General features: G+C 35.6%; 1 protein-coding gene across 1 annotated transcript in view; it reads left to right on the top strand.

Moving 5' to 3' along the window:
* LOC103273263 (UDP-glucose:glycoprotein glucosyltransferase 2-like) overlaps positions 1 to 24993 on the top strand; it is a gene marked incomplete at both ends in the record, with an annotated part of 74403 nt that overhangs the window by 35035 nt on the left and 14375 nt on the right. Inside the window, 4 exons of the mRNA XM_008070694.1 lie at positions 14091 to 14210; positions 15936 to 16021; positions 16590 to 16725; positions 24746 to 24880. Coding sequence (XP_008068885.1) covers positions 14091 to 14210; positions 15936 to 16021; positions 16590 to 16725; positions 24746 to 24880 — 477 coding nt within the window. The remainder of the gene's footprint in view (positions 1 to 14090; positions 14211 to 15935; positions 16022 to 16589; positions 16726 to 24745; positions 24881 to 24993) is intronic.

Here is a 24993-nt window from a genome sequence, read left to right as displayed (position 1 = left end):
TCACAAGGATTCCCGTTTCTCTACATCCTCTCCAATGTTGGTTATTTTCTGGATTTTGGGTGTTTGGAGTTTTTTTTGATAATAGCCATCTAGATGAGTGTGAAGTGGTATCTCATTGTGGTTTTGATTGTATTTCCCTGACAAATGATGTTGAGCACTTTTTCATATACCTCTTGACCATTTGTATACCTTCTTTAGAGGAATGTCTATTCAAGTTCTTTGCCCATTTTTAATTGAGTTTTTTGTTGTGTGGTAGGGGTTCTTTTTATATACTGGTTATTAATTCCTTATATGTGATTTGCAAATATTTCCTCTCATTTGGTAGTTTGCCTTCTGATTCTGTTGGTAGTGTTTTTTTGGTGCACCAAAATTTTAATGTTGATAAAGTTTGATTTTTTTTGTTTTTGTTGCCTATGCTTTTGGTGTTATATGCAAGATAACACCAGTTGCTAAATCCAATGTCATGGGATTTTTTTCCCTATGTTTTCTTCTAAGAGTCTTATAGTTGTAGCTCTTACCTATAGGTCTTTGATACGTTTTGAGTTAAGTTTTTGTATATGGTGTGGAGAAGGGCCCAACTTCATTCTTTTCCATGTGGATATTCAGTTTTTCCAGCACCATTTGTTAAAAATAGTGTCCTTTCCCCATTGACTCTTCTTGGCACCTTTGTCAGATTTCAGTTGATCATATATGTGAGGATTTATTTCTGGACTCTGTGTTCTATTCCGTTGGTCTGTAAATCTGTCCTTATTCTAGTGCTGCATTGTTTAGGTTACTATAACTTTGTAGTTGTTCTTTTTTTATTTTCTTAAGTTTTATTTTATTTTTAATCGGCATATAGTAATTAACAACGTATTTATGGGGTGCAGTGTGATGTTTTTATACATGTATACATGGTGTATTGACCAAATCAGTGTAATTAATACGTTTATCACCTCAAGCACTTGTCATTTCTTTGTGATGCGAACATTCAAAATCCTCATCTCTAGCTGTCTTGAAGCATACAATACATTATTGTTGACTATAATCACCTAATTGTACAATAGAACACCAGAACTTAATCCACTTATTTAACTGTAACTTTGTATCCATTGACCAACCTCTCCCCAACCTCCTCAACCCCTCCTCACTCTTTCTAGCCTCTGATAATCACTATTTTACTCTCTACTTCTATGAGATAAACTTTTTTTTTTAGATTCTGCAAATGAGATCATAGTATGTTTGTCTTTCTGTGTTTGGCTTATTTTCACTAGGAGATGTGAATCCTCCAACTTTGCTCTTCTTTATCAAGATTGTTTTGTCACTTAATTTTGTTTCCTGTAGTGTTTTGTGATTGCCTTTTACTAATAGCAGTGACTTAAATTCATTGAGCTCTAAGTGCTAGATGCTATGCTTTAACATATTAGTTATATTGATTTGGTCAATACACAATGTTAAACATTTAACTTTATCTAATTGTATTCACACAGCAACCTTATAAGAAAGGTAGTGTTAGCATCCCCATTACACGTGAGGAAACTGAGACACCAAAAGGCTAAGTGACTTGATCTCATGCTCTTAGCCATGATATCTTACTATTTCTTAATTCATTACTTTTACTGCATCTATTTAAACATTTTCTAGAGTACAAGAGATACCACTTTTATAGACTCTTGTAAAATTAAGAAGTATGCTGAGAGTCAGGTTCTGAGTTCCAACTCATTAACCTTGATTATATGGAAGTCAAGTATCCTGCATGGGCCTGTTTCTGCAACTGGAAAGCAATGAGATTAAACTTACTGGTGTCAGAGGTCACTTCTGACTTCACATTTCAGTGAAATTGTATATAGTATTACTGCTAAGATAATATGATTCAGTGAACCTGTAGAGATACCTGGCAAGCTTTGTCTAGGTAATCTACTTAATCTAGAATGTATGATCCACAATTTAAGTCTGACTAAGCCTCAAAAGCAGCTTAAGCTTTAGAGGCCCAAATGACCAATAATAAGAGAAATAATAAGAGAAATAAGAGAATGATTCTACCTTTTAATATCAACCAGTACCTCATCAACAAGGGTACCTGCATAATCAATTTTTGTATATCTAACCCTGAATTGTACCCCACATCTTTGTAATAAAAAAAAAAAGAACTAAATTAGGCCGGGCTCAGTGGCTCAGCCTGTAAACCCAGCACTGTGGGAGGCCGAGGTGAGTGGATTGCCGGAGCCCGCGGGTTTGTGACCCGCCTGGGCAACTTGGTGAGACCTCATCTCCACAATAAATCAAAAATTAGCCGGGCGTGGTAGCGCGCGCCTGTAGTTCCAGCTACTTGGAAGGCTGAGGTGGAAAGATCGCCGGAGCCCAGTAGGTCCAGGCTGCGTGACTGGGAGCGGCCACTGCCCTCCAATCTGGGTGACAGAGTGAGACTCCAACTCAAAAAAAAAAAAAGAACTAAATCAGTCTTTGTTATCTTAATTCTTCCTAAACTTTGAGCAGTTGCCTTAGCCTACTGTTAAAAATGATAATAGTAAAAATAAGTCAGCATTATTTTAATGCTTTGGATTTTATAGAGCATCTTCACGTGCTTCTTTGAGTACTCATAGTAACCAAAAGCAATAACCCAAAAGGGTTACTTTATATTGTTTTACTCTTTCAATATACAGGCGTACCTCATTTTATTGTGTTTTGCTTTATTGTACTCCACAGTTACTGTGTTTTTTACAGATTCAAAGTGTGTGGCAACCCTGTGTTGAGCAGGTCTATCAGAGTCATTTTTCTAACCATGTGTACTTACTTCGTGTCCCTGCATCACATCTTGGTAATTCTTGAAATACTTTAAAATTTTTCATTATTATTGTATCTGTTATGGTGATCAGTGATCTTTGATGTTACTAATGTAATTATTTTGGAGCATCATGAATTGTGCCCATATAAGATGACACACTTAATGAATACACATGTGTATTTTGACTTCACCTACTGGCAGTTCCCCCATCTGTTTTCCTCTCCTTGGGCCTATTTCCTGAGTCCCAACAATATTAGGCCAGTTAAACCCTACAACAGCCTCCAAGTTCAAGTGAAAGGAAGAGTCACACACATCTCTCACTTTAAATCAAAAACTAGAAATGATTAAACTTAATGAGGGAAGCATGTTGAAAGCTGAGATAGACTGAAAGCTAGGCCTCTTGTGCTGAAGTTGGAAAAGTTGTTGAAGGAAAATAAAAGTGATGTTCCAGTGAGCACACGACTGATTTAAGGGGGAAAAAAAGGTGAAACTTTCTTATTGCTGATATGGAGAAAGTTTGAGTGGTCTAGATAGAAGAGCAAATCAGCCATAGCATTCCCTAGAGCCAAAACCTATCAAGAACAAGGACCTAACTCTTCAATTCTGTGAAGACTGAGGGAGGTGAGGAAGCTGCAGAAAAACTGGCAGCTAGGAGAGGTTAGTTCATGAGGCTAAAGGAAAGAAGTCATCTGTCTTATTTAGCAAAATATGAATTGCATTAGAGCACTAAAACTTGCAGTATAAATGTAACATGTTCACTTAGTCCTCAATGGTAATGACTTAAATAAATTGGCCAAAATAAAACTTATGATGAATAATGCCTATAATGATTATAAAGCACTTCAAAAAAGTATCATCATACAGTATGACAAGACCTTTTTTAATCCTCTGTTCATTATAGTTTCTTAGTTAGAGGTAGCTTCAGTATCTATAGTTATTCTTTTCATTACTTTGTGATGGATTTTATCCAGGGATTATATGAGCTTAGGGGACCCAAATTTTCCATGCACAATAAACATGTCTGATTTTTGCTCCAGAGGAACTCTTCACTACATAAGCATCCTTGAAAAGAAAGTCTGGAACCAAGGTAGTCATTGCTTCTCACAAAATGTGCAGGAACTCAAGCGCCCATGGAGAATTGTTTTCTAGTAAGTCAATATGTGGTTGTCACTAGGTGAAAGATTGATAATAAGCTCCAGCAGACATTAGCAGGGGATCTAAATTCCTTTAATATGGGAACTCATGGAACACACAGTCTGTACAGTAGTACAATGTAGGGAACCCAGTAGCTCTGTCGGTCAGAGGGACATGCTTCCCTCGCTTTCAGTTTCCAAAATGCTAACTGGGGCTGCTACATATAGTTGTTCAGCTTTTGTTGCTCTACCCCTGGGCACCTGGTGAAGGGAATAAGTGTGGGCTAAACTCTAAGCCTATTACTCCTGGATATACCCTGTGTATGGACATACCCGAATTGTTTTGCAATTTGTCCTGCAGAGGGGGAACACCTTTATTCAGTTTGCACGCCTGGAGAAAAGGACCTTATGTGTAGCAATAGTTCTGCACCCAGCTGCCTATAGTACCAACTGATTAGCAAAGGATCCTATTTAGATTCTTAAACATCTTACCTTTCCCACTCTCAAAAGGTTTTTTATTTTTGTTTTTTACCCTTTTGACTTACTGCATCTTCTCTGGAAACTCTAGCTTTCTACCTGACTGCTTACCAGGTATAAGTAACTTGTAAAGAATGATTTACAGCTGTACCACAACTTGATGGACACAGACTTAGGCCTGCCTGAAATCTTGTCCTATAATTAATCCTCTGTCCCCAGTTCATAATTCATAATATACAGCAGGAATACAATATTTTGACTTTTCAAAACATTTTCTTGTCTCTAGGGCAGGAAACAAAACAAACACCCATCACGGTTATTATGGTAGCAACTTATCCTACCCAGTGAAGGAAAAGTATTATACTGAGTACACAAACCATAGTTCACGTTTCTTAAGTAATTCAATGATTTGTTCTCTATGCCCTCTACTTTTTTTTTTTTTTTTTTTTTTTTTGAGTTGGAGTCTCACTCTGTCGCAACCTCGACCTCCTGGGCTCCAGCGATCCTTCCGCCTCAGCCTTCCAAGTAGCTGGAATTACAGGCATGTACTACCACACCCAGCTGATTTTTTGATTTATTGTAGAGATGAGGTCTCTCGCTGCCCAGACGGGTCTCGAACCCACGGGCTCAGGCAATCCACTCACCTCAGCCTCCCAAAGGCGCAGGATTACAGGCTGAGCCCCCAAGCCCGACCTACTTTTTTTTTTTTTTTTTGCAAGACATCAAGCACAGACACAATTGTTATACATTGCAGGTTGAGTATCCCTTATTCAAAATGCTTAGGACTAGGGGTGTTTCAGATTGCAGATCAGATTTTTTTTTGGGTTTTAGAATATTTTGCATATAAGATATCTTGGAGATGGAGCCCGAGTCTAAATATGAAAGTTGCTTATGTTTAATATATACCTTATGCCCATAGTCTGAAGGTAATTTTAGACAATATTTAATAACTTTGTGTACAAAACTAAATTCATGTACATTGAGCCATCAGAAAGCAGAGGTGCCAGGTGTGGAATTTTTCACTTGTGGTATCATGTGAATGCCCAAAGAGTTTTGGATTTTGGTTTTTCAGCTTAAGACTGCTGAACCTGTAGTAGATTTGATATGTCTCTGAAACATTTCCTTTTGAGTATCCTGCTTAGTGACTTTCACAAACACTGTGAGTTCTGTTTAACTGTAGTAACTATTTTATTTTAGATTCTAAAATAATCAACACATGACCACTGGTATGCCTTTCTTCAAACTGACCTCTTTATCCTTTGAATGCTATCCTCTTCTGAAAGTGTATTGCAGATCATCTTGACTCTTTTTTCATCAAATATGGCACTACCTGTGTACCAAGTTTCCCAAGTTTTGGGGGCATTAGATTTGTACTTCATACTGTTTCATGTAAAATATTCCAAGTAGATAAGAGTAATAAAGAACCATTTTATGGCCCAAACTTTACCTGTACAACAATCATTTGTATACCTAACCCTGAATTGTACCCACATCTTAAAAAAACCAACTATTTTACTCTTGATAGAGCAAGAAATAATTTTTTTCTTTCAAAGGCATACATTTATGTTTATAGTTCTAATTAATCTCTACCCTTACTTCATCCCTTGCTCTGTTAAATGTCTTTAAACAAGTTTCCCCCTTCTCTGTTAGTTTTAATATGCCCTGTTACATATTATCTAATTCAGTAATGTATTCAAATTAGTTTTAGTCCTCCCTTCCTTACTCCCACAAGACTTAGAATTCTCTTTTCTTCTTTTTTGACTCTTAGTCTTAGTGCCCTGGTATTGCCTTCAAAGTATTCAGGTTCAAATTGTCCTTCTTGTCAGCATCATTTGCCCTTCAGCTATCTGAAAAGAAAAAGAAATTTGATGTATGTTTCTTAAGGAAAACTAAAACATTTTTAAACACACATAGATTTTTGTAATGTTAAATAATAGCATGCAGATAACAAAGACATTCAGATTTACTCAACAAAGACAGATTTCTGGGTTTACTCGAAACTGTCTTTTTCCTTTCTACTTTTATGGCAACTGTGTCGTCTTTTATCACAGCCAACTTTTTTTTAAAATTTATTTTGAAGATATGAGGTACAATTCAGGATTAGGTATACAAGTGGTCATTGTACAGGTAAAGTTAGTGCTGGGCTTTCGCCTAAAAATGTGTTCATTGTCACACTGTTGTAGCAGTCAACTTTTTAAAGGTCAATTAAAAATGCCAGAAAATACAACTAAAGTAGCACTAAGAATTATAATCATAATATGTCTTTAAAACTTAATTTTTTAGGTACGTACCAGGGATGCCCAAAAATGTATACACATTTTAAGAGACATTATCTATCTATGACTTTTCAAAGTTGAATTTAATTATGGTAGCAATGTGTAGTATGACATTCGCTTAAAAGATGGTGTTCATCAAACGAATTCTAGCATAACCATATGACATGCAGCACAGTTAAAGAAAATGGCAGAAGCACCATTGTAATTGGAGGAGTGCAAGACCATTTTGAAGTGATATTTGCTATTCTTGAATGTTGTGTAAGTACAATGACAATGGAGGCATAAGTATGCAAAAGAACCCCTAACTTGCCTACCGATTGCACGCATTCATGATAAGTTTGAGATGCATGGTACTGTGTGTGTTGTGCACAAGGGGAGATCCAGGAGGCCTCGCGTATCAACAAGTACTGCAGTGATCAGTTTGCTATAATCAGAAGTGTCTGGACATTGATGGCAACCACTTTGAGTACCTCTTGTAATTGAAAAAGTCAGATGTAACTTGTATTCATATTTTGTTATTGGTATATATTAAGTATTACAATTTTAATAGGTTTTTCTTTTCTTAAAATGTGTATACTTTTTTTGCCCATTTTTTCATTCAATAAAGAGTCACCTTATAAAAGGCAAAACATTTGGACTATAGCTTTTTTTTTTTTTTTTGAGTTGGAGTCTCACTTGGTCGCCCAGACTGGAGTGCAGTGGCCGCTCCCAGCCACCGCAGCCTCGCCTGCTGGGCTCCGGCGATCCTTCCACCTCAGCCTTCCGAGTAGCCAGAATTACAGGCATGCGCTACCACGCCTGGCTGATTTTTTTATTTATTGTAGAGATGAGGTCTTACTGCCCAGGTGGGTCTCGAACCCGCGGGCTCAGGGATTGCCCAAGCATATTTTTATTATAGCTTTTATATAGTTGCATTACATTTAGCTATTCACCCTTACATTTACTGCTAAATTAAAGACACTCTCCAGAGGTTTTGTTTCTACATGAACATGAGAATTTAGCATGTTTTATCTATATAGAGTAGGCTTGGTGTCAGTAATAAAACTTTTATGTGAATTAAAACATGTCAGCCTCCCAATTTCATAATCTGTGATATTCATTTATCTTCATGGAGGGAAAAAAACTCCACAACTCACTTTTTTCTTGTCACTTGGTAAAAAGGTTCCAATAAGATCCATAGATGAAGACTGCAGTCAGCCTTCCATATCCATGGGTTCCACATCCCTGGATTCAAGCAACTGCAGATTGAAAATATTCTAAAGAAGAAAATAATAATACAGATTTAAAAACAATACAATATAACAACTGTTTACTTAGCATTTACATTGAATTAAGTATTATGTAGCCTAGAGATTATTTAAAGTATTTGGAAGGATGTGACTAGGTTATATACAAATACTGGGCAATTTTATATAAGGGACTTAAGTATCCTTGGATTTTGATATCCTCAAGGAGTCCTGGAACCAATCTCCCATGGATACTGGAGGTGACTGTATGGTTTTACCAAAATCTTAACGGTGTGACCAGGGATGATACTTTCATCTTACACCGGTGCAGCCAGGAACCTTTTGAGGTATTGTCCAGATATAGACTATTTTCCCCTATGCCTGGCTTCTTTCTTCCCTTCTTCCTCCAGGAGTGGCCTCTGGCCAAGGCTGGTCTCTGATGGATATGCATATTCCCAGTAATGAGTCATGGGATACAAGTGACCGAGCAAACCTAAAGGCAATGTAGTTGCCACTCTTAATCAATGCTCGTAAACATCATGTAGGAATTTGATTAACTTGCTTGCTTTGATTATAAAACTGCTTGCTATACTGTCCTGAGGCATGGATTCTGCACCAACCTGCCACCATCTGTGCTCTCTCATAAGTTTTAATAAACCAGTGTCTCTTCCTGCTGGACTTCCAGGTGACTTCTTTGGAATAGGCAAACATATACAAGCGCTCTCATATTTAAGGCTACCACATAGCGTATCATTGTTTTTTCTTCTTTTTTTGTCCTGTGGTTTGTCAAAAATAGCCCTCACCAAACACTCCAGCATTATTTCTCAAACTGTCCATCATGAAAGGACAGCTTTTTCCCCCTAATATGTTGCCAACCATATGTTATCCTACTTCTCTGACTAATATGTATCTTGTACTATGTGTAGTATAAGTCAGTTTAGAGTTCTGCCCACCCCAAATTGGCTTATACTGTATTCAGTGAGATGAGATCACATGCTCAGATGTCATGGCAATGTCAAATTACTACAAGTTGGTGAGGCACAGTGGCTCACACCTATAATCCCAGCACTTTGGGAGGCCAAAGTGAAGGGATTGCCTGAGCCCATGGGTTCGAGACTAGCCTGGGCAACTTGGCGAGACCTCATGTCTACAATAAATCAAAAAATATGTGTAGTGGCACGTACCTGTATTTCCAGCTACTTGGAAGGCTGAGGTGGAAGAATCACCTGAGCCCAGCAGGTCAAGGCTGCAGTGGCCATGAACGTGCCACTGTACTCCAGCCTGGATGACAGAGTGAGAGACTCCAACTCAAAAAAAAAAAAAAATGTATCACAAGTTGCTGATCACTTCATCTCAATTTCTGTACTTATTTCAGAGGCTATTAATATCCTATAGACCATATGTTTAGTTGCACTATACTTCAGGGTGTCAGTTTATCTATCCAGGTGCATTTGCTTTTAATCAGGAAAAGCAGCATTACTTGAAGGCTTTTTGTGATTTCTAGCTCCATTGAGAATGGGAGCTCTGATTGCCCTTTACAAAGGGTTACCAAATCTTTACCCTCTTGTTCTGCTTTCGATCAAGACAAGACCTGCTTCCCTTTTGTGAGGTTAGACTCATCTGCACCTGTATCTTCATTTTCTCAGACTGGATTATCTCCCTAACCTACCTGAAGAGTTCATAAATCCTTTTGTCTGTCCCAATATGCTGTTGAGCCCCTTTTGTTAATTTTTTTCCCAATTATTATACTTTTGAAATCCAGAATTCTGATTTGGTTCTTTTTATGTTTGTTGATATTCTCTATTTGTTTTTATGCTTTTTAAAAATTATTTAGACATCGTTTCCTTTAGCTCTTTGAACATACTTAAAAATAGCTAAAATTAACTCCTTTAAGTCTAGTATCTATGCCTCCTCAGGGAATGTCTATTGATTTTTCCCCTGTATATTATCATCTTCATCTACATTCCTCTTAATTATTTAATAAAAACTGTACATTTTGGATATTATAGTGTGGCACTTGTGGCAGTCAAATTCTTGACCCTCCACTGAGTTTTTTGTTGCCGTTGATTGTCTTTTTTCTTTGTTTTGTGACTTTTCTGAATTAATTTTGTATAGTCTGTACCTTTGTCATGTGCTACAACTGCAGTTTCTATTATGTTAGCTTCATGGTCTGCAAAATATTGGATAGAGATTAACTTAAATGCCTAGAACCAAAAACAAAAAACTCCCAGCCTTTGTAGAGAGGCTTTGTGTGTGTGGCAGGTTTGGGGAGAAGGAGGGAACACATTTAGTACTCAACCAGGCAGTTTACATCTCTTCTTTTGCCTATGCTTTTTGCTTGTACAGCACTTCAAGGTTAGTCAGCATGAGAGCTTACGGCCTTATCACATCTTTGCTGAGAATGTGCAACTCCCTGGGTATATGGTCTTCTAGATTCCAAAGAATGTGTTAGAACTTCTCAAAGTTCCCAAAGCATCTTATTCCCCAGTCTTTCCTCGCTAGTTTTTTGGTGATTCTGTTGTTTGTCCCAACTGTTTTCTGTTATTTCAGACAGTAGTGACTAAAACATTTTGCCTGTAAATGTTTTCTATGAATTAGAGTAGCAGATTTAACACTGGGCAAGTTGTGAGATAGGTAAGATAAAGATAAACCTTTTGAGCAAATTTTCTAGGGAGTCACCATATAGTTCAAAACCAATCATTGCAATACTTTCAGAATGAGGTCCATTCCTCTCCCTCCAGTGCTAGTATTGAGAATGCAAGCTGTTATTTTTCAAGGCTGCTGATGAGCTTGAGAGCAGGGGATGGGAGTGGAGTAATTTATAACACCACTTTTTAAGACTTTTTTTTTAAGCCAAGAGTCAGCAATTTTTCATGAATAGGCACTTCCAGTGTTGCTATAAGTTTCTGGTTTGTATAATTCTGAAGAAGTTGATCCTACGGGTTTTGACAGTTTTTCCTTGCTTTTATAGAAGGATGGATTCCTTACTCAGCCATTTTAGCTGATGTCACTCTCTAAAGAAAACCCAGAAGATGTGAATATAAATATTGTAAGTTCCTTGCTTCTTCCAGAAATAGTCATCTTCCAACACCATAACTTATTTTGTGTTCATTTGTTCTTGATCTATATAGCTCCTTGGACATTGAGGAGATTATCTTATATTCCGGTTTATAAATGGTACTTCTCTTCCTTTTATTCAATGTCTTGGTAACTCAACAGCCAAGGTTATGACCAACACAACTAAGGGAAGTAAATCATTGGAATATCAGTGCCAGTTCTGCATGCAGATTTTGAACAATTCAGTTCCTCTAGGCCTATACAAAGTGATTTCCAGAGTTGCCTTAATACTTTTTCACAGTAGATCAGGATATCATCTCGATTAGTTTTTCTAACACCCATTCTATAAATTAGGTCATTGCTATAGTTTTCTAACTTTAGTTTTTGTTCTATGAATCACCTAGGGCAGATGAAAATTCCCACAGCCTGTTCTCCTATTCTGATTTAATAGATCTGAACTAGGGCCAAAGAGTGTGCATTTTGAATAAATACCCGTTTTATTTTTATCTACACCAAAGTGTGGATCACTACGTCCTAGCATTAATCAAACTCAAAGGGGACTAATACATAAAGCATAAAGCCAGTTTCTTAAAATGAGAAATATAACTGACCACAGGGAAGATAAGAAATTCTTAAACTTGATGCCTTCTCTCCCTTTAGCTTCTAATTCCTATAGGGGAACTGTTTTGGTTTTTTTGTTGGTTTTTTGTTTGTTTGTTTTTAGTTGAAGTCTCACTCTGTTGCCCAGGCTGGAATGCAGTGGCATGCTCCTGGCTACCACAGCCTCGACCTGCTGGGCTCAGGCGACCCTTCTGCCTCAGCCTTCCACATAACTGGAACTATAGGACTCACCACCACACTGGCCAATTTTTTGACTTTTTGTGGAGATGAGGTCTTCCCAAGTTGCCCAGGCTGGTCTCAAACCCCTGGGCTCGGGCAGTCCTCTCGCCTCAGCCTTCCAAAGTGCTGGGATTACAGGTGTGAACCGCCATATCTGACTGAGGTACTGTTAATTAATATAGATGCTACTGGCTGATTCTAGGGAGATTTCCAGTTCACAAGGGATTCCTAAAATATTGCGAAGGTCTATGGAACTGTTCTAGTTTCCTTCACATCTCAGCAAGAATTACCTCAAAAATATGAACAAGATAAATTATGACTGACTTTTTCCAGCGAGGTCAAAATTCTCCTATCTACCTCTTGACTAATAGGACAAATTATAGTGGAAATAGGTTAATCCCAGATCCTCATTATATTTGTATACCACTAGAATATAAATTATTGCAAATGTACATTGTGATCCATACTCGAAATGTCTTATAGACATATTATATATATCTAAAACTGAGTTATTCCCGCTTCACTTTTCCTTCCTTTCCCAAGAAAGGCTTACTTCTTTTGGAGTCCCTGTGTCAGCATTCAAAATAGTCTTTCTGAAACCTGTGAATTACCCTAGATTCTTCTTACTCATCCCTCTGTGTGTGTCTTTTAATCCTGTCAACTTTTCTATAAAACCAATGCCTCTGACTTAGTTCATCCCCAAATAAACTTATATCTAGATTATTTTAGAACCCTCCTAATTTTTTCAAATATTGTTTGGTCCCATTCTTTCTCTTTTCTCTTGGTCTTTCAGCTATGAATATGCTAGGCCTTTTTCCTGTGTTCTTCATCCCTCTAATACTTTGTTTTGGTTTGTAAGTTGTTTTTTTTTTTTTTTTTTCTTGTGTACTTTAGTTACTGTATGTTCTATGGATCTGTCATCCAGTTTACTAATCCTTATCTCTTCTTCTGTATTTAGTCTGCAGTTAAACCCACTCCTTACATTCCTATAGTTCTTCATTTAAAATACTATATTTTTAACTTAAATATCTCTGATTTTTTAATAGATTTTAATTCTCATAAAATTTTTCATCTTTTCATATATTTTCATTCTTTTAAAAAATATATTGATCATAGTTATTTTAAAGTCCTTGCTTAAGTCATGTTTGGGGCTCTTTTTAATATCTTTTTTTCTCTTGGATTTCAGTATTTGGTCCTTTTCTTTTTACATGATAGTTTTTATAAGAGTCAGAAATTGATGACAAGCTGTAGAAGCAAAGAGTGCTAATATTTGTTCTGGCAGCCCAAGTGCAGGATGTTCACTTGCTCTGTGGGGGCTTGTTTTTAGGCTTTGTGAGGGCTTTTCTATTTTGTGCATTATAAAATAGAAGGAGGATCTGGCTCCTCTGGCCCTGCTGGGTCTCAAATAAAAGTCTGCAGGATTTAGTACTTGAACTGCACCTTGAACTCTGGTCTCTTTCTTCACAGTACCATGTTATTGTTTGTTGTGTCTTCAACCTCTCAGTTTCTCTTTCCTCCTGACTTTTTTTGGTCCAATTGTCGTGTGTATGTGCAGGTTAGGAGTCAGCAAATGACTTGAGAGGATTTTTTCTGGAATTTTTTTCTGGTTTCTTTCCTGTAATTTCTTTCTCTCCTGAAACCCCCACCCCCACCTCCATCCTGCCCTCATATCTCAGTAATTTGGCAACCCTGATTTTAACTTTTGCTTTCCATCTTGGTATGACTCCAAGCTACAATTTGGGAACTACCTCCAGGGAAGAAGATGAGATGAATTTGGAGCTTGCCTTTTATGGCTCCTGCTTTCAAAGATTATAACTCCTCTCTTCTTGCTGGTTGCTGACTACCTCTAAATGGTGGTTTATTTTCTTTCCAACTGATGAAAACTTGATGTCCACGGTGTTGATTTTATAATTTAACTTTTATAAGCCATTTTACTTTCCTTATGTCCACCTTTAAATTGTAGGAGAGGTGGAGGGCCTCATTTATGCTGATAATTAAGAAAAACACTCATCTCTCTTAAGTGGCTTATGGAGAATAATTTTTATACAATTTTATGTTACGACATGAAAAGCACATGAATGAAAGGAACTGTTTTTGAGGAAAGGCTCAATGTAAAAGGCTATATAAGTATAAAATTGTTGCACATAATATATTCCTTAATTTAGAGAATATTCAACTGGTTTCTGTGTTTAATCAGAAATAAAGAAAATGTTGTGTATATTTTCACTTGTCATTTCATATAGTAAAAATCTGGCTTTGAAAATGATTTAAGTGTAATCTTAATATAGTTTTCACAGATTTCTGAATTCTTTTCTAGTGGATTAATGACTTGGAAAATGATAGTTTGTATGTTACATGGCCTACAAGTTGCAAGGAATTTCTGAAACCAGCATTCTCTGGAAGTGTACCTTCCATAAGGCGTAATTTTCATAATTTGGTGAGTTTTATATTTTAATTTTATAATATTTAATATTATATCTTTTATATATTATAATTTTATAATATTGTTAATATTATAAAGATATTAGCATTCCTTTTTTTTTTCTTTTTGAGTAAGAGTCTCACTCTATTACCCAGCCTGGAGGGCAGTGGCACACTCACGGCCACCGCAACCTTGACCTGCTGTGCTCAGGCAATTCTTCCACCTCAGCCTTCTAAGTAGCTGGAACTACAGGCATGCGCCATCACGCCTGGCTAATTTTTCTTGATTTATTGTGGAGATGGGGTCTTGCCAAGTTGCCTTGGCTAGTCTTGAACCTGTGGTCTCAGGCATTCCTCTCACCTTGGCCTCCCAAAGTTCTCGGATTATAAGTGTGAGCCACTGCGCCTGGCCTTGAATTTTTTTTTTTTTTTTTTTTTGAGACATCAATATTATTTTTGGATTACTCTTCTGTCAGTGACTAGACATCTGAGTTGTAGGGAAGTAAGGATGAAACAAGTTTGCCCGGTGAACAAGCTGAGGTAGGATTCCTGACTGGGTACCAAAACCTAGCAGTGTCATATAACCTTCCTCTTATTACTCAGCCCTCGTGTCATTTTATAATACCAATATTAGTGTTACTTTTACATTTTCTTAAAGGAATTTATGGTAGAGCTTATCTTCATTCTATATTATAAAGAACCAATGATTAAAAACAGTACATTTCAGGGAAAAATGCAAAAATACCACTTTATCATCTATGCATATGTTTATTATTGCAATATTAATAGTCAGCCAACCTTTCTGGAACTTTGAAATGTGCAGAAAATACCTAGGGCTTTTTTCCCCTACATAGTAAGTGAATATCTTATTTTCTGCAATAATTTTCAAACAATTATGTTAATGCTATTTTTTTGTCATAATTTAATTTCTATTTCCCTTTGAAAAAAATTATCACAGAAAATACAATGAACATTTAGAATAAGGTATTTCACTTCATGTAAAAAAAAACAAAACAAAAAACTACACTTCCAAAAAGACAATGAAAAATCTGATATTAAGTTTTATGTATAATTATATTTGGATGAGTAACTTTTAGAAATCCTTCATAAATTATGAAATTCTTTTATGTATGCATTCCTCAAAGTTCTTTAGAATTGTTAGAATTTTCTTTTTTTTTTCTTTACTTTTTCAAAATTTTATTTTAAAGATGTGGGATGCAGTTCAGGATTAGGTATACAAATGGTCATCGTACAGGTAAAGTTTGGGCCTACCTTTGGTCCTCACTTTGACTGGTTTGAGATCAGGGACACTTATTAATGTTATGTAGTTATACCTTGGATCTAGGTGTGGTGGCTCACACTTGTAATCCCAGCACTTTGAGAGACTGAGACAAGAGGATTGCTAGAGCCCAGGAGTTAAAGATCAGCCTGGGCAACATAGCAAGACCTTGTCTCTACAAAAAAAATTTTAAAAATTAGCTAAGCATGGTGGTGTACGCCTGTAATCTAAGCTACTTGGGAGGCTGAGGCAGAAGAATCGCTTGAGCCCAGGAGTTCGGGGCTGCAGTGAGCCATGTTTATGCCATTACACTCTAGCCTGGGTGACACATGGAGATCCCAACTCAAAAAAAAAAACGATACCTTGAATTTCGTACTTTTAGCTACAAAAACTAGACTAACCTTGAATTTTGTGAAAATTCTAAAGTGTTAAAATAGTGATTATGTACTATCTTTTTTTTAGGTTCTGTTTATTGATCCTACTCAAGAATATAGCTCAGATTTGATAAGACTTGCTGGACTTCTCTATTTGCATGAAATTCCTCTTAGGTAATTGTCATTTTATAGCATTAAACTGTCAACTAAAGGCAATCCACTGATGTTTGTATTGTGTTACACAGAGTATTAATGTGAGATTCAAAGCAATAGTTAACTGAAGTACATGACATAACATAGCTGTATGTTGTGAAGTATTATATACTTTTATAATAGACTCTGTTAATCAAATCTACCTGATAATCTTATCCTCTCACTTTCCTGAGAGAATGATCTGATGACTGTGGAAATTTATAGAAATTTATCTCCCTGTGATTGAATTGAGAGTACATTTACCCATTTTGTCCAAAAAACCCTTTTCATTTGATAATGTCATCACCAAAAAGAGAGTTTGATATTTTGCAGGAATCTAGTAGCTATGTGGATGGATTTTGGTAAACAGACATTGAAATGAAACTTCTCAAGTAATAAAATTCTTCTTTTCTAATAAATTTCTTCTTTTCCCTGTCTACTTATACATTTTCTTCATCTAGAAGTTGCCATCTAATAATATTATAAAATAGTGATTTATTGTGCTTCAAGAAGTAGTTCTGACATTCTTTCTTCATCTTCTCCTTCCTAGAATTGGTTTTGTGTTCATTCTTAATACAGATGATGAAGTTGATGGAACAAATGATTTTGGAGTTGCTCTTTGGCGAGCTTTCAATTATATTGCAGAAGAACTTAGTGTATCAGAAGCATTTATTTATATACTAGAGGTGAGTTTATTCACTAAATATTTCTTCAGAATGTATAATTTTTTGCATCACTATAATAATTATTTATTGTAACATTTCAAGGTTTGTAAAAACCATCATGGAGATTAATAGAGCTGATGAATTTGATTTTTCAACTCCCTACTGAAGTACATAATATTGTCCTCACTTTATAAATTAGGCAACTGAGGCTCTGCTAAAATATATGAATTTACTTAGGTTTACCCAACCAAGGTAGGAATTTAAAGTACATGTATAAAATTAAAGGAAAACATATTAATAGAAAATGATTTTCAGGGAAGATCATCGAACTACATTTTGAATAAAAGCATGATTAAAATATCATTGCAAAATTAAATATTCTAAGTGACAAACTATATAAATGCTTAGAAAATTTCAAAGGAGGAAATCACTTACTGACTGTAAATTATGTGTGAGAGAGGTAAGATTAATAACTGAGTCTGACAAAGAGATTCTGTAAGAGTTGTCAGAAATTGGTAAGAACCTGATTAAAGAAGAACAAGAGACAGTAAGATTATTTCATAATTCAGATTTTCAAATTTGGTTGTAGCTCACTGTGGAAAAGTAAATGTATTAAAGAGCTATATTGTTATTACTAAGAAAAGTCAAGTTATAACTTAAAAAAACTTCTATTTATTTTAATATTTAATATTCATTGGGCTTTAGTTTGTCAGTATTGTAACAAGGAATGACTGTTCTTCAAACTGAGAAATAAATTTCCAAAACAGTGTGAATTTCTTACCCTATTTCTATAGCTCCGAGGAAAATCACTGAATACCTCATTAATTCACTGAACTAGGATATAGAAACTACGTGTTAGTGATTTGGAGGGTACAGTTTGCTCTATAAAATAGTGTCATGGAGTATGTGTCAACATTATATCTCAGTTTATTATTTTTACTTAATGGTGTTAAGAGTTTATAAAGGACTTAGGCAAATTAACTTACATATTTCATTAAGATTCAACCACTTTATTGTAAAAGGATCAGTATGATATTCAAAACTTAGAAATCTGAAAGTGTTCAGAAATTATCTTTACCTAAGTTATCTCAATTATCAGTATTGAATCTCTATTCTGTAAGCAGTTTGTATCAGATGTTAATTTGCATATGATGGCATAATCTACAGTGTTCAGCACAATATAATGTCTTGGAACATTATAATTCAAAGTAATTTGGTAAATTACACTTGAAATCATAGGGTTTAATATAAAGCAGCATAAAAATGTTAAATATGTGGCATAGCCTGTAAGTTGTGCTAAACAATTAGAATAAGAAGTAGAGAAATTAATGAGGAGGGAAAAATTAGAGAAAGCCTATTAAAATCTTCTGGGATCTGTAGTAAGAAAGTGGATAGTTATTTAGAATATGCTTATGACCTCCAAATTTTTGTATCTCAAAATCCCATAGAAAATCACATTATTGAGCCAGCATTTTGTTGGGAGTATATTTTTTCTTTTAGATGACTTTACCTCACTAATTTAAAATAATTTGAACAAAATACAGTTTTTGAGGAAAATACATGTATCATAAAAATCTCTTTAAAACTGTTTCACTGCTTTCAATTAGCAAATTACTTTATCCAAATCAAATAATTTGGAAAAATACTATCAAGAGAAATGATAACTATAATATAGACCAAAATAATAATAAAAGTATATGAAAATTACTGAAATATGAGACGCAAATAGCAAAAGTTAATCCAATCACATCTACCATCATACTAAGTGCAAGTGAACTGAACTTAAACATACTTGGAAGAAAGAATATTAAAAAAATAGAAAATTATGAACAAGACAAATATTTAACAAATGAAACCTACATTAACTATAAAATATTATGGGAAATAAACTTTAGGAAAAAGTACTAAAGTTATATGTTGCTAACCAAGTAGCCTTAAAATACACAATACAGAATTCGATAGGGGGAGAAATGGGAAGATCCACTACTATAGTAGATTAGTTCACCATTTCTCTCTCAAGGTGAAGCAGATAAAAAAGTGAGTAAAGATGTGTAAGATTTGAACAGTTAGCAAACTGAATTTACAAGGCAAATATAAAATCCAGCAGAGAATGAAGTGATTTTGCAATCAAACAAAAGAGGAAAATGTAAGTCTTTTAGTTAGTAAAGAAAGGCTTAAACATACTGATTAGCCATTCAAAAATGAATAATTCTTTTTTAAGGGAGGTATAAAAAAGTAATAAAATAAGAATAGATATTAATGAACTAAGAAACAGAAATATAAATGAGAGGCTCAAGAATATATAATTTGATACTCTGAAAAGACAAAACTAACAAACCATCATGGAGGTTGGATTCCAAATGAGCATCCCAGTAATAGGAGGTAGAAGCTACCTTCTTAAGGCCTAGGCTTAGAAACTGGCACATCATTATTGTCAGTGTGTTCAGTTGTATTCTTTTGTTCAAATAGTAGCAGATCCAAATTCATATACCTTCCTTTTAATGGAAGGAGTCTTGAAGAGTTTGGAGACCATGTTTTAAAACCTTTGACAGCAAATTCTATCAAATATTTGAATGTTCGAAGAAATAATAATTTCAGTCTTTAAAATATATTTTAGGGAATAGAAAAAGATGAAACATTTCCTAAATCACTCTATGAACTTTGTATAACCTGATGTCAAAGCCTAACAAAAACAAAAAAGGAAAAAGTATAGGCTATTGCCTATTAGGAATATAGATGCCAAAGTCATAAGCAAAACATTATCAAAGTAAATCTAGCAGGTATATAAAAGATAACTAAGGTGAGATTATCTAACGAATGAAAAGGTATTTAAAAATTTGAAGAATCTATAAATATAATACTTCATGTTAATTATATTATCATCTAAGAAGGTGCGTAGAACATTTGAAAAAGTTCAAAGCTTTTTTTTTTTGAGTTGGAGTCTCACTCTGTCACCCAGGCTGGAGTGCAGTGGCCGCTCCCGGCCACCGCAGCCTCAGCCTGCTGACCTCCGGCGATCTTTCCACCTCAGTCTTCCAAGTAGCTGGAACTACAGGTGTGCGCTACCGCGCCTGGCTAATTTTTTTATTTATTGTAGATATGAGGTCTTGCCAAGTTGACCAGGTGGGTCTCGAACCTGTGGACTCAGGCAATCCACTCACCTCGGCCTCCCAAAGCGCTGGGATTACAGGCTAAGCCACCAAGCCCGGCCCAAAGCTTTTTCATGATTGTAAAAACTCATAGAGAAACAAAAATTTAGCAAACTAATATATAAGATAATTTATTTAATTAAATAAATAATAAATAGGACATCTTAGTGGTAAAATACTAAAATCATTGTTTTTACACTTGGAAAAAGATAAGGTACCCATTATCAAAATTTCAAGTTTTGTCCTCAAGTTCCAGTCAGTGCAATAAGAAAAAGAAATAATAATTTATAATACTAAATAGAAACAAATGATTATTCTAGGGTTGTCAACACAGGAGACCCGAAATAATACATTGATTTTTAGGTTTGATAAAGTAGTTTAGTAAGTAACTGAGTTTGAGATAGTATACAAAAATCAGCTGCTTTTACCTGTTGTAATAGCAAATATGTATTACTTACTTTATTCATCAGTTTTATTGAGTGCCTACTACATACCATGCCCTGTTTCAAGTGTTTAGATAAAGTATAAAAATATACTGGCAGTGATCTTTATCCTGATGAGAACATGTATTCCAAAGATTGAAAATATACTTTCTATAGCAACTCCATTTAGAATGACAAAATCAAATAAAAAATCCTTACAGATAAATGAGGAGGAAAAGATGACTTTTGTAGAGAAAATGTTGAGTCATAGAAAGCCATTAGAAGGCAGATATAAAGATGGCTTGCTAGATGCAGCAGATGCAGCTCTTCGATGTAGAGGAACTCCAAAGTACTGAATAAACCTTGACATTGTGAGTGGATCTTTTGAGGGAAAACACTGTAATTTAGTAGAGAGGTGACAAAAGACACTATAATTGAAGAGGAGGAAGTGGGACTGCCTGCTTAGTGTCACTAGGCACCAGGACACGGACCAGACACAAGAAAGGGATAAATGAAGGAACCCTGGAGTTCCACTTTTAGGAGCAGACCTCTGGGATCCTAGCTGCAGGAGTTGCCACAACTCCCATACATCTTTTACACAGGAAGCTGCCAAGAGAACACACAGAGGCACTGCTTAAACCCACGTGGAGCCCAAAGGCTTCATCATGCTGGGAAGCTAGCTGCAGGAAAACAGGTCTCTGAGCATCTACCAACCAAGGCTCTGCATCCTACCCCATACACCGGCAGCTCCTAGAGCAGAGCTGGGGTATGCTCAGGCACCCAAGACAGGATCCACTGCCATTGCCGCAAGACTAAAGTGCATCTAAAATATGCACCCCTACATCTGCTGATCTCTTCCAAGACTGTGTGCTTGGCCATCCCTGCAGTGGAAGGCCCACAGCATAGCCTCTTTGTCCCACCTGAGTGTCTTACTGGCAGTATGGGAGCAGTTCGTTCACTCATCACCCTCAGTGCTTGATCCTGAGGGGTCAGAGGACAAATCTGCTGGCCTGATCCCAGTTCTTCAGGACTTGAGCACACCACCCAGGTATATGAAGATGAGATGTATGGCCTGATTTCGAGTTGGGAATAGCCCCAACTGTCAGAACACAGAGAAGAATATAACATGGGTTAGTGTGGTAGCATGGGAGCTGAGCACCTCTCTTTTTTTTTTTCTAAGGCAAGAGAAGAAAAATTATTTATTAAAAGTGACCAAAAAGCCAAACCAAAACAAAAAGAGTATGGATTGATGGATTGAAGGAAAGATACTGGGAAGGATGCATTAGGAAATGAGTAATTTGATAGAGCAGGTCAAGAGAAAGAAAATAAATACAATACTATCTTGAACCCCATAGTAAGGAGCCCATTTATGATAGATTAAGCAATTAGCAATCACTAGAAGAACAAGAAGATATTCAAAATATTCAGGCTGCTTGTTTACTTATATTTGTTTATATTTACTTATTTACTTTACTTGAATATTTACTTATATAGTTTACTTATATTCATAAGTTCTATAAGAAATTCTACAATCCTTTTTTTCTATTTTTTAATTTTAAAGATGTGGGGTACAATTCAGGATTAGGTATACAAGTGGTCATTGCACAGGAAAAGTTTGGACCTCCCTTTGGTCCTGGTTTGAGATCAGGTACCCTTATTGATGTTGTAACCTTCTACCCTCCCTCCCCACCCTGACAGGATCCTGCTTCTGCCAATCCCTTTCTTATAGTATTATGGTGAATGTTCAGACTTCGTTTATGAGAGAGAACATATGATACTCTGTTCTTTGTTTCTGTGCTAGATCACTGAGTATGATAGACTCTAAATCCATCCAAGTTGCTAAGTCCATTTGTTTGTCCTTCTTTATGGCTGCATAATATTCCATTGTTTACATGTATCACTTTTTTTTTTAATCCAGTCCAGTTTCGATTGGCAGCATGGTTGGTCCATATTTTGCTATTGTGAATACTGCTGCAATAAACATATGTGTGCAGGTAATTTTTTTGTAGAATGATTTGAGTTCCGGGTATATTTTCAGTAGGGGGATTGCTGGGTCATATGGAAGGTCAATGTCTAGTTCTTTTAGAAATCACCAACGATACTTTCCAAAGAGGTTGTACTAGTTTGCATTCCCACCAGCAGTGTAGAAGCATTCCATTTTCTCCACATCCTCACCAGCATCTGTTGTTGTTTATTTTATTAATGATGGCCATTCTTACTGGGGTTAAGGTGGTATCTGAATGTGGTTTTGATTTTCATTTCTCTGATAGTTAGTTAGACTGAGCATGTTTTCATGTGTCTGTTGGCTGCCCGTATGTTTTCTTTTGAAGAGTGTGTATTCATGTCTTTTACCCACTTTTTAATGGGGCTATTTGTTTTTTACCTTTCAGCATGCTTGAGTTCCTTGTAGGTCCTGATGTTAGGCCTTTGTTGTAAGATACAGTTGTCAAATATTTTTTTTCCCATTCTGTGGGCTGTCTCCCCACTCTCTTGCTGGTTTCTTTTGCTTTGCAAAAGTTTTTCAGTTTGTTGAGGTTCCACCTGTCTGTCTTATCTCTTATGGCATGGGCACTTGGGAATTTGATCAGGAATTAGTGAGCACCTCTCTCTTTGTGAGACCAGACCAGGAAGAGTGTGGCCTGATATCCGAGGTTTCTGCTTTAGATACTCTTATAGCTGGACTATGGATTGTACAGAAGCTCAGTGACATCCAAGAGAAAGTTGAAAATTAACACAAATAAACCAGGAAAACAATTTAGAAAATGAAAGGCAAGATAGATTAAAGGGAAAAACCAAACAGAAGTTCTAGAAATGAAAAATTGAGTGAAGGAACTTAAAAACACAGTTGAAAGCTTTAAAAATAACCTAGATTAAACAAAAGAATACATTTCAGAGCTTGAAGACCAGTCTTTAGAATTGACCCAGTCAGACAAAAACAAAGGAAAAAGAATTTTTTAAAAATGTAAAAAGGCTTCAAGAAATATGGGATTATGTGAAGTGACCAAACCTATAAATTATAGGCAGTCCTGAGGGAGAAGAATAAAAAGTAAGAAATTTGGAAAACGTATTCGAGGAAATAAATCAAGAAAATTTCCCCAGACTTAGAGATGTAGATATCCAGATACAAGAAATTCAGAGAACAACTGAATTTAGTATATAAAAGTATATCAAACAAACATCACCAAGGCATAGAGTGATCAGACTATCCAAGATAAATGTGAAAGAAGAAAGCTTAAAAGCAGCTAGAGAGAAGTGTCAAATCACCTATAGAGGAAATCCCATCAGACTACAAGCTGACTGCTTAGCACAAACCTTACAAGCCAAAAGAGTCTGGGGGCCCATATTAGATTTGTTAAAGACAAAAAAAATGTCAGCCAAGAATTTTATAATCTGTCATACTCAGCTTCATACATGAAAGAGAAATAAAGTCTCTCCCAGATAAGCAAATGCTAAGGGAACTTGTCATCACTAGAACTAGACTGGCCATATAAAAAATACTCAGAGGAGGTCTAAATGCAGAAATGCAAGGACACTACTTGCCATTATAAAAGTACATATAAATAAAAAGCACACAGATTCTATAAAAGTTACACAATTGAGAATACAAAGAAATTGGCTTAATTTTTTTTATGTTTATTGTAGAAACGAGGTCTTGCCAAGTTGCTCAGTCTGGTCTCGAACCCGCAGGCTCAGGTAGTCCACTCGCCTCAGCCTCCCAAAGTGCTGGGATAACAACCTGAGTGACCAATCCAGTGATATTCTTAATTTATGTATCAATTCTGCCTAATAGTATTTATACTTATTAGCTGTTCCTTCTGCTTATAAGGCTCTTTCCCCAGAATGTGTTGATGCTAGCTGAGTGTTCATATTTCTGTCTCGGCTCAATTATGTACTCAAAGATACCTTCTCACTTGATGCAACCCCAAAAACAGCACCTAGGGTATAATAGAGGGTCTATAAGTAGTTATTAGAGAGAAAAATGAAAAAAATATTAGAGGAGTGAGAGTTTATGTTTTACAAGTGTATTTAGAACATTTAAGACTGGGGGAAGAGTGGAGGTGAAGAGAAAATCTAGACAAAATATTGACTTATATGTAATCAGAAATGAAAATAAAGTAGTTCTGAAATAAATCATTTTAGAATATGTTACCTTTTTAAAGAAAAGCAACTGTTATTAAGAATCATGTTATCTGGTCTGATCAAAATAAAATATAACTTACAATTTGTTATATTTTTAAAAGCTATAGAATACTTTAAAACCATTTTTATTAGAAGGTGATAATATTGCATAGTTAAAATTATTTATTTATTTATTTGTATGTGGTTTATTATTTGTATGTGGTTAGTATGCTTAGAATTTACAAATTAAAAAATTTTCTTTCTTTTACAAATATATCTGCTTGCTAAGGAAAAGAAAGAAAACTAATTGCTGTAAGAAGAAAATTAATTCTAATATATCTCTTTCCACAGATGTACAAGGAAGCGAAGGATCAAAAATATATACTTACTGTGGAGAATGTGAAGACTTTTCTCCAAAATGAATTTCCTCATGCTAATATTTGGGATGTTTTGGGAACTCATTCTAAATATGATAAAGAACGAACGGTAAATTGGGACATTATGTCAAGTGAAATAAACCAGGAACAGATAGAAATACCATATGATTTCACTCATGTGAAATCTGCAAAAAAAAGTAGAAGCAGAAAAAAATGGACACA

This window comes from Carlito syrichta, unplaced genomic scaffold (assembly GCF_000164805.1).
Source record: "Carlito syrichta isolate Samal-C Ts95f unplaced genomic scaffold, Tarsius_syrichta-2.0.1 Scaffold111835, whole genome shotgun sequence".
NCBI lineage: Eukaryota > Metazoa > Chordata > Mammalia > Primates > Tarsiidae > Carlito > Carlito syrichta.
The sequence above is the reverse complement of the archived record's forward strand: the minus strand, read 5'-3'. Positions and strand labels throughout refer to the sequence as shown.